At 46.7% G+C, this 10,985-nt stretch overlaps 1 protein-coding gene across 9 annotated transcripts in view; it reads right to left on the reverse strand.

Annotated features, from left to right (window-relative positions):
* LOC123443593 (metal transporter Nramp4-like) overlaps positions 1-5,176 on the reverse strand; it is a 55,739-nt gene extending 50,563 nt beyond the window's left edge. For 3 of the 9 annotated variants that reach the window (XM_045120037.1, XM_045120035.1, XM_045120036.1), the window contains exons 1-5: positions 4,771-5,173; positions 4,297-4,375; positions 4,045-4,085; positions 3,885-3,963; positions 3,698-3,802 (exon numbers count right to left, since the gene is read on the reverse strand). In XM_045120037.1, coding sequence (XP_044975972.1) covers positions 3,698-3,802; positions 3,885-3,963; positions 4,045-4,085; positions 4,297-4,375; positions 4,771-5,130 — 664 coding nt within the window. In that variant the 5' untranslated portion in view covers positions 5,131-5,173. Of the gene's footprint in view, positions 1-3,697; positions 3,803-3,884; positions 3,964-4,044; positions 4,086-4,296; positions 4,376-4,770 lie in introns of all 9 variants that reach the window. The other 6 variants (XM_045120039.1, XM_045120041.1, XM_045120040.1 and 3 more) reach the window with 3 other exon arrangements.
* Between the last annotated feature and the right edge of the window lie 5,809 nt (positions 5,177-10,985).

Here is a 10,985-nt window from a genome sequence, read left to right on the forward strand (position 1 = left end):
GGCATTGCCGACAGTGTACCGGGAGCAACGAAAGGGTTTTGGGGGCCCACTGGGTGGGCCTACCAGCCCCCATGGGGTCCACGAGGGTTTATTGGATGCGCAATAAGGCATAATGGGCTGACAAAGTCATCCGAGGAAAGCTCATGAGGAAAAAGTGGAAAATCCAGAAGAGGTGGGAAATTAAGGAAGGAGTCCTAATCCAAGTGGGATTGAAGGAGGACTCTTCCCTCCTCCACTTCGGCCGACCCAAGGGAGATTCCCTTGTGGCGCCAAGGATGCCTCCTCCCTCCTCCTATATATATGCTAGAGGTTTAGGGCTTTTTGAGACACAACTTTGCCACGTGTTGCCCTCTCCTCTAGATCATAGTTCTTCCTCTATATCGGTTTTCTGCGGAGCTCGTGCGGAGCCCTGCAGGAGTAGATCATCACCATCACTGGCGCGCCATCACGCTGCCGACGAACTCGTCTACTTCCCCGCCCCTCTTGCTAGATCAAGAAGGCAGAGATCGTCATCAGGCTGTACGTGTGTGGAACGTGGAGTTGCCGTCCGTTCGGCACTTGATCGGGACGGATCGTGAGACGGTTCGCGGGATGGATCATGGGATGGTTCGTGGGACGGATCGTGAAGACGTACCACTACATCAACCGCGTTTATTAACACTTCCGCTTAGCGATCTACAAGGGTATGTGGATCCGATCTCCTTCTCGTAGATGATCATCACCATGATAAGTCTTCGTGTGCGTAGGAAATTTTTTGTTTCCCATGCAATGTTCGCCATCAGGGCCCACTCACCCCAAATCCCACATGGGCCTAAGGGGTGGTGCATCAGCCCCTGGTGGGCTGGTCGACCAGCCCCTAAGGAGGCCCATGCGAAATTGGAAGGGAGGAGACCAAAAGGGAAGGAGTCCTCCGAAGCCTCAACCTCCCTTGTGAGGGAAGGAGTCCTAGTTTGGGGAGGACTCTTCCCCCTTTGCTTTGGCCGAAGCCCTCCTTAGAGGAGGGGCCAAGGCAGCCTGCCCTCCCCTTCCTCCTATATATACTAGAGGTTTTTTAGGGCAGCTCCAACAAAAATAGCCACGACTGCCTCTCTCTCTCTCTAGATCTGTTTCTCCTCTAGTCTAGTTCGACAGTGCTTAGGCGAAGCCCTGCTGGATAGTTCACCATCACCACCATCACGCCGCCGTGCTGGAGAACTCATCTACCTCTCCGCACCTCTGTGTGGATCAAGAAAGCGGTGATCGTCATCGAGCTGTACGTGTGCTGAACGCGGAGGTGTCATCCGTTCGGCACTAGATCGGGACGGATCGTGATGAGATCACGGGATGGTCAGCGATTTGGATCGTGAAGATGTTCCACTACATCAATCGTGTTATATACGCTTCCGCTTAGCGATCTACAAGGTTATGTGGATCCGGTCTCCCCTCTCGTAGGTGATCATCACCATGGATAGGTCTTGTGTGTGCGTAGGAAATTTTTTGTTTCCCATGCAACGTTCCCCTACAAGAGGTGTAAAGGATGCGGGGGCGAAATTGGGAGGATGGGAGGGGACTGGAAACCCTTGGGGTGGCCAGGTCGAGCTGTCTCGGGTGTCCAGCCCCACCCCGCAAGGCTGCGTCGAGGGGGTGGGTCGGTCCATCGCCAGGTGGCCCACAAGGGGTCACGGGGGCGAGGCAAAAGGGCCCAACCGAGGTCGGCCCAGCATCCCGCGGTCAGGAAGGGCACATGATTGGCTTGGAGGATTTCCCCGCCTCGAGCCGGCGCTGTCGTCTCCGTCGTCACCTGCGTTGGCCGTAGATGCAGAGTCCTCCATGAGTGGAGCGGGAAGGAGTTTAAGCGAACTTGGAGGAAGGAAGATCCGAACGAAGCTATGAACAGTCGAAAGGACGATCCACCCACTGAGACCACCGGGAGCGGGAGGCCGACGAACCCGATGGAGCAACGACGGAGGAGCGTGTCCCGGAATGGCGGCACGGGGACCGGGCAAGGCCAAGGTCCGACCTACCGGCGACGCCCCACGACCGGCGCCGACGACGCGCGCAAGGCGTAGCCTTGTCCTACGGGCGACCGAGCACTCCAGCGGGACCACGAGACGGTGATAGAGCCACCATCCATGCTGGACCACGCCAGGCTAAGGGGAGGAGGGTGGAGCACCAATGCAACGGACGACGACGACGCCTGCCTATGGGTCCACGTCTTCGACAAGCTCCACCCAACAGATTCGCGCATGGGGCAGGGAGGCAGTCCGGGGCGTCGCCGGGCTAGCAACCAAAGGGACGATGGTGGGGACAGCGACGAAGGCTGGGAGCGCAGCCTTTGAGGAGCTCGTCGACGGTAGGGGGCAATGCCACAAGCGCAAGGGGGAGGGGGACGCGTCGTCGCCCTCGAGGTCTCTAGGGCCCTCCACCCCGATGCCAGCTCAAACTATTTGATCCCCATTACTGGGCCAAGACGTGTGTGTAGTGGGCCCATGGCGCATGTGGGTTGAGAATGCTGATTAGCAGACCCAGAATTGTGTAAGATCAATGTGGTGCCTTGCTCGTCTAATAGTACTACTCCCTCCGTCACGATTTAGAAGGCGTGCATGAGCGATCTCTTGGATCAAGGTGAATCTTGATTGGCTCTATTTTTTGCAAGTGGTCACACAATAACCGCACGACGTCTAATTATTTAAAAGATAATGTAGAGTAACTCACACAACCACTAAGGCGGTGTTTCTTTTCCAGGGACTAGACTTTTTTTTAGCCCGAGGGACTAAAGAAAAAAATCCCTCCAATAAAGTCTTTTTGTAGTCCCCGAAAGAAAAGTCCCTCCTGTTTCTTTACCTAGGGACTAAAAGGGACTTTTTAGTCTAGTCCCTGGACAAAGAAACAGCACCTAAACAAGGAATACATGAAGCCTATTAGTATTCCTAATTAACCAGGTAGTAGTGTCACGTGTCGTAATCTTCTTCTATTCTGAAAATGCACGTAAACAAAATCACGCCTTCCCAAACCATAACGGGGTGAGTATCATGGGTTTAAAGCTGCATTCATCTCTCTAGTAAAATGGTTCAAAATTTCTACTTATGCTATAGGTTACCTATCCCTTTGACGTGAGTACCTACCGTGTGAAATAAATGTAGAAGGGGGAATATCACTTTCAAACTATCACCTAACAACTAAACACTCCCTCCGTTTCTAAATATATGACATTTTAAATTTTTTATTATAAACTACATACGAAACAAAATAAGTGAATCTATACTATATAATACCTCCTCCGTCCGAAAATACTTGTTCTAAAGATGAATGTACTAGACTTATTTTAGTTATAGATACATCCATTATATCAATTTCTAGGACAAGTATTTCCGAAAGGAGGGAGTATGTTTATATACATCCGCATGTAGTTTATAATAAAATCTCTAGAATATCTTATATTTAGGAATATTTATGAACAGACGGAGTAATACATACTCCTATATGTGAAAATAAACCGATGCGCCTAATAAGCTAAAAATGAGGGGATAGTAAGTAATATCTCATTCGTTCGGAAATACTTGTTATAGGAATGGATGTATCTAGATGTATTTTAGTTCTAGATACGTTCATTTGTATCCATTTTTGTAACAAGTAATTCCGGATGGAGGGAGTATATATTTACAATCATTTTACAAGTTAAAAAAAAAGGAAGAACTAGGAATACCAAATTCAATACCTCCTGGTATAGTGGCAGCAATCACACCGAGCTCGGCGAAAAACCATAGGGCGTATCTGACATGCTTGGGATATTCACTCATACACAGCTCCGCGAGGTGCCTACCTAAAGTAGATTATGTATATATACTAAGCTTCATACTAAATACAGTGTAGTTTTTGCATCAAGAGCACACTGATTATCTCACCTGTAACGATGCCAAGCTTGGCTGCCAACGACTGTATAATCAACACGAAGATGAACCCGAATAAGAGTACCCATAATAACTGAAAGATATTACAATGTTCAGGCTCCAGTTATTCCAGTACGACGGATGAAACAGTTTTAACATTTTGGATAATTTATACCTCATATCTGTGACTGTATCCAGCCTGTAAATCAGTTTGTACTGTTCATAAAATTTGCAAAGTTTAAACTGTCAGAATGCAATAAACACTGGAAAAGAAGTATGGTGTTTTCGTATTTTTAGTGGGGATGAATTACATCTGTTTATCATATTTTTAGCAAGATAAGTTGGCATAAACATGAGAGTAATGGGTAGCCACATATTTAATTCCAATGGAGAGACGATCGAAAGACACAAGGCTGGTTGGGCTTACAGTTGCTAGGATCCAGGTAAGCCATGGAGATGAGAAATCCTGGTCCAACGTATGCTAGAAATCTCTTCCACCTAGGCCCCTGCTCAATAGTACAAGTGAACATAAAGTTTATTATGTGTACTTGATCACTAACGTCTAAACTTAATTCCCCCTGAAACATTCTGCAGAGTTTCCACAACCGATACAGCGAATGAACAAAGAAACCTAACGACTCAAATTCGCAGAACCGAAGGCCTCTCCCCTATCGTTAAATGAGAGTACACAGTACACAAAGATCAGCTGAAAATATCCGTCAGAGAACTAATTAATCACTAATTAGCACGCCTAAGCCAGCAAGAAAAATATTACTAATGAAAATAAAATTTCCATCATATAACTAAAGAAAATCACTAATTAGCGTGCCTCAGCTGGTATCTACAGAATCGAAAGCCAACAGAGAAAGCGAATTGGGGACCGATGAGGAGCGAACGTTACCTGGACGCCGCCGGCGCCATCATCACCTTGTTGACGAGAAGAAGAAGGGACCGTCGACGCTGCCGCTGCCTCCATCTCTATCACGTCGCCGTCGGCGATGGGCACGGCCCTCCCATTGCCGTGCTGCTGCTGCCCTTGGTCCCTTCCGATGCTTCTCCTCTCTTCCATTTCTCTTCTGGCCTTTTGGGATGCACTCCCTGTGTTAACATAGGATTGACTTTGACTTTTCTCATCGAGGCTGGCTTGTATCCAGGCTTGTATCCAATCCAATATGCAAGCTGCACTCAAGGTCAACTCTCCGTTTTGTTTATGCACACATACATATATAATGCGATATGGATGGATTCTGTGCGCACGCATATACAGTAGGATCCAAGTCGTCGCTCCGGCCGGGAGCTCCTCACCAATCCTAGTTTAATGGCGTGATCGCTGTTGTTTCGGACGTATGCCCCTTTATAATTCACTTGCGGTGTGATGCGGTTGCTTGGGTACAGAACCGACGGTACGGGTAAATTTATTTTTAAACAAACGGTACGGGTAGATCGCATCGAATGGTGAATGAGGGGTTCGATTTTTTTCCAGGCTGAGTCGAATTGCTGAAAAGGACCAGCTGCAGCGTCATTTTGCAGAAAGACCCCCACCACCCATGGCGGCAGGTGCGTCAATGACGCGTGTCACCTGTCGTCACCAGACGAGGCAGTTGGGGCCTGCCGCCATCGGATGAGGCGCCCGGCTGCGATTCCCGTTTCAGCCAACGCCGCGACGGAACGCACCGCAGATGGTGGGCCCTGCCGCCACCGCGTGAGGCGGTCGACACTGTGCCTGACTGTGCGCAGTTCCACGCTGACGGCGTAGATTCCCATGCAAGATTCTGTATCCACCGACGAAATAGTGGACGACTTTCCTGCCTAATTTTCATCTATGTCCGCGTCCTTTTTTCGCTCCAAAATTTCGCTTGTTCGCGCCTTTTTTTCCCGCCTCCACATCCGCGTGAGCCTATAAAAGGCGGCACCGAAACACTCTTCGCCATCGTCCAGCCACATTTAAAAACACCCGCGCCTCCGTGTGTCACACTTCGCTCGTAGTCAGTATGAGTTTGCCTTGCTCGGATCAAAGCATTAGGCTAGAAAAATGAAGAGTGCGAGCTTGCCTCGGGGGATGGAAGTACTGTGTTGTTGGTGTGGCGATCTGTGCAAGGTGAAGGAGGTGACAAATTTTTCAAATTGGTTGGGTATGAAGTTTTTTATGTGCGTCAATTATGAGGAAGGTCCACCGTTGCTCCTTCACCGTACATCAGGCCTCCGGTATGCTTGAGTCATCAAGAATAAACAAGTTGTACATATTATTGTTAACTTGATATTTATATTTCTATTTTTGTTGTAATCTCCTCCTCCTCTATGCATGTACTATCGTTGGATCGACACGGAAATGCCGGACTGGGCAATGACCGAGATTCGTGAAAGAGGTCATTGTGCATGGGCTAGTTTGGACGCGGAAGAGCGCCGCGAGAAGGCGGGAGCAGGGAAGAAAAGCAGAAGAGCAGAGAGAGTGGCAAGCAGATGGCTATTGATGAGATGCAGAAGAAAAACATAGAAGAGGAACTTCGACTATCGAAAGTTTATAGACAGCGAGAGGAGGCCCGTGAGGTTCAGAAGGGGAGAAAGAAAGAAAGTGTTGGAAATATGTCCTAGAGGCAATAATAAAATAGTTATTATTATGTTTCTTTGTTGATGATAATCGTTTATTATCCATGCTATAATTGTATAGATTGGAAACACAAATACATGTGTGGATACATAGACAAAACACTGTCCCTAGTAAGTCTCTAGTTGACTAGCTCGTTGATCAAAGATGGTTAAGGTTTCCTAACCATAGACAAGTGTTGTCACTTGATAACGGGATCACATAATTAGGAGAATGATGTGATGGACAAGACCCAAATTATAAACGTAGCATATGATCGTGTCAGTTTATTGCTACTGTTTTCTACATGTCAATGCATCTGTTCCAAGGACCATGAGATCATGCAACTCCCGGACACCAGAGGAATACCTTGTTGAAAGTGCGTTATATCGACTAGAGAGGGGGGGGGGTGAATAGGAGATTTTTAAAATTTCATCACTGAGGAAATTCCTTTTGAGGAAATTCCTCACTAATGACTAACTTACAGCGGAAACAGTAAAGGATCAGGAGTGCAAAGTTTCACTACAGCAGTTTTTCAGGATGAAGAATGTGAAAACGGATTGCAAAGTAAGCAGGCACGCAGAAAACAGATGAGGATTAACTTGTGTGAAGAATTTGGGGTTGAGGAATTTCAGAGAAAGTCTTCAGCATATTCTTCAAACAGTGACAGTGAAAATCATCAACACATAATCTAAGGAATATAAAGAGTTGAGGAATTAGAACCCGTTTCACAGCAAAGACAGTAGTTGATGACCCAGTTCCAACTGCTGTGACAGTTGTACATCTGGTTTGGAGCGGCTTGGTATTGAAACCAAAAGACACACAGTCCCCGGACACATAGTCCCTACCGTATTCTCCTTGGGCTAAGAACACGCAGTCCTCGTCCAACACTCATGGTAAGTCTTCAGGGCAGACTTCCAAACCCACACAAACTTGGTCACCCGGCGATCCACAATTGACCACTGGATTGCTCTAGACCATGACGCCTAACCGTCTCGAGGATGCACAGTCCTCAAAGGTAAAAGGCTTCAGTCCCACACAGGAACAACTTCTTCAGTGATGCTCAATCACTTGGTTTTTGGTTTTTGGTTTGGTGTTTGGGGTATTTCCTCAGTGATGAATTACTCTCGAAGACTCTGAGGAATTTGGGTTGCTCTTATGACAAGTGTTAGTTTCTAATGAGCAGCCAACCAGCTAATGGTGGTGGGGGCGTCTATTTATAGCCTGGGAGCATCCCGACATGATTTGACATTAATGCCCTTAACTAATATGATCGTTGGTGTGGATAAGACCAGTGATGTGGCGTGGCTATCGAAACGGTCGGGACCCTCAACTGTGAGAGTCCTCATGTCACTCATATTCCTCAGTTGAGGCTTTTGGTAGGATTAGGCTTGGGTTGAGCATCATGATAAAATTCATTCCAATGTGTTACCTCGACCCCCTTTAATAGTACGGTGTTCCTATTACTCAAGTGTGAAGAAAACAAAACAGAAAGAGTAAATCTTGATGCTTCAAAGTATTCAGAATGATTTTCTTCAGGACACACCGAATTCCTCAATTTCAATATCTTCATGAGGAATATCAATTTAATCGCAAATTCTTCGTGATTCAAATCTTCAGCTTCAGACCAATTTCTTCAACCGAAGATATACATTTTTACGGGTCGATATTCATTGAATATTTCAAACTCCTCAGCGACTTATAGATCCTGTGTACACTCAAGAAAAAATTAGATACTTAACCTATAAGTCTTCAAACCACCAAAATCACTAAGGGGCACTAGATGCACTTACAATGTCCCCCTTTTTGGTGGTTGATGACAATTAGGTTAAGTCTTCAACGGGAATAAACATATGAAGTGTAAATACTCATTTGAGGAATTTGAAATCAAGATTCAGAGAGACTCCCCCCTGAAGATGTGCATATCTTGAGGATTTTGCTTTTCACAGCAAATGCACATTGATGATTTATATCATGGAGATCTCCCCCTGAGTCTTGTAAATCATGCATACATATGACATATAGTATGAAGAAATTGATGATGCATGATGACAAATGGTATCTGACGAATTCCAGCATGCGTGCATTAAAATTTTGAGGAATAAGCATGTGAAGAAAAACGTTCAAAAGCGTCAGAGTACCATCGGGCTTAAGTTACAACTCATTACATAAAACACTTCAGAAGAGCAAAGAGTTTGTAACTTAAATATAGTTTATAAGCCCCAAAATATCCAGCGTGAAGACTAACTCTCAAGTTTCTCCCCCTTTGTCATCAAGTGACAAAAAGGGACAAACTAAGGACTACCGCCCGTGAAGACTTTCACTCCTTGGCAGTTGATGAAGACGCGTGAGGATTCTTGGGAGCAGTCTTCTTCCTTGGACCAGTGGCAGTGTCTTGTTGTTCTTCATCAGATTCAGCAGTGCGGAATGAAGAAAAAAAAATTGTCCTCAAGGTCGGGAACTGGAATTGGCCTGAATTTCTTCTTTGGTGGCCACGACCAGTCGAAGTCTCGCACAAACTCCAATTCTTCAAGTTCTGCCGGAGTCTTCAGATGAGCAAGTGTGGCCCAGATGCGATCAAAAACCTCATGAAAATAATGATGGTTAAGCTTCACAGCATTCTGCATTTCATTAAGGGTTTTCACAATGGCGACGAACTAGCGTTTGACCCACTTGTGATTCTGATCCACCTTCTGGTGAAGACTGAGAAGACGCTCTCTGGTATTCAGCACCCGAGGAGCAACAGGACTTGGAGGATGAGTCTCAGTGTCATCCCATGAAGAATATGCTTCGGGCTCTCTGAACTGGCCATCAAGGGGCCTACGGCCTTCATCAATGACAGACTTGCCTTTTCCTTCAACAAGCTCGAAAGTCTTCTTGTTGACCCTTATAGGAGGCATATAACAACCGTGGTTGTTGAAATCAGCGTGATAATTGATGCCTGACCTTGTTCTGATGAATCTCATGATCCATGGAGCATATATCTTGTGGTCAAAAGGACACATTGCATTGCCGGCCAAAGTCCTCAAGAAGAAATCATGGATGTTGATGGGAATACTGTGTATGATGTTGAAGAGGATATTCTTCATGATGCCTACGACATATTCTTCATCATCATGACCCTTGATTGGCGCAAGAACGCTGCAGAGGATTCTGTAAACCGTCCTGGGTTCATATTTGAGCTCATGGATCAGGAAGGTTGTTCTTGGTGGTTGCCCTTTAGCCAAAGGCTTCATGAGGACTTCCATCATCTTTCTAGGCAGCTCACGCTCATCATAAAGCTTCACGGCCTGCTCTGAGGGAATTGACACTGGTAGTTCACGCAAGAGCTCAATGGCAGGAGCCTTGTAATGTGTTGTTTGCGTCATCTAGTCAAACACCCATGTGTTGATGTCTGTGGGATCTCCTGATATGTGAAGAGTTGCATAAAATTGAAGAATGAGCTCACTGTTCCAATCACAGATATCTGAGCACATTGGGAGGAGTCCAGCTTCATGAAGGACGTTGAGGACTGGAGCAAGGCATGGTATTTCTTCAAGCTCAACATGAGGAATATGCCTGTGTTGGAAAATCTTGTTTCTTCCACGCAGCATAGAGGCATAGTAATTGAGTTGTGTCCTCGTCCAAAACTTCAGATGCCTCATGCGAGGCTTGTCATAGGGATTTTCTCCGATGAAGAACATGCGTTCTTCAAAGAAGGACTCCTTTTGAAACTTTGGCCGCTTGGAGAACGGCTGGCGCTGCATGGGCTGAAGGTTTTGCTGTTGGACCTGAGGGGAGACAACTATTGCAGACTCTGGGTTGAGGACGACAAAGGCATTATCTGGGTCTGGTGCATTTTCCTCAGCATGGTCCTCAGGGTGAGGAATTTCATCAGCTTGAGCTTCAGGCTGAGGAACATGCTCTGGTTGCGCTTCAGGTTGAGGAATGGGGTCTGGTTGAGCTTCAGGCTGAGGAATGTCGTCAACTGGAGCATCATGCTGAGGATTTTGCTCTGGAGGAGGAATAGGTTCATCCTGAGCCTCAGCTTGAGGATCTTTCTCAGGAGGAGGAGGAGTTGGGTCAGCCTGATCCTCAGGTTGAGGATTTTGCTCAGGACTGTGACTTTCATCAGCTTGAGGATTTTCACTTTGTTCTTCCTCAGCTTGCTTGGTGACGGAGCCAGATTCATCAGCTGGTGCAGCTGATCCTTGTGCAGTCTCTTCATGAGGAATGGAGGGCTGAGGGCTGTCATCAATGCAAATTTCCTCATCAGTGTGTTCCTCAGTTTCGACATTCTTCATTTCCTCACCTGCCCCTTGCTCCTGGTCTTCGCTTGCGAAGGGAATCATCTCATAAGATGGAGCGTTGTTAAGAGGCACATGATCCAGAGGAGCATTTTCTTCAAGTGCTTTGAGGCGCTTGGCCTCAGTGTGTTCTTCTGCTGATGAAGCTTTTCTCTTTTTGGCTTCCTTTTCAGCAGCCCTTGTCTTTTTCACGTCTGATGCAGACGGAGTCATTTTCTTCACCTTTGAAGCTTTTGGTGAAGGTGT

Source organism: Hordeum vulgare, chromosome 3H, assembly GCF_904849725.1.
Source record: "Hordeum vulgare subsp. vulgare chromosome 3H, MorexV3_pseudomolecules_assembly, whole genome shotgun sequence".
Lineage (NCBI taxonomy): Eukaryota > Viridiplantae > Streptophyta > Magnoliopsida > Poales > Poaceae > Hordeum > Hordeum vulgare.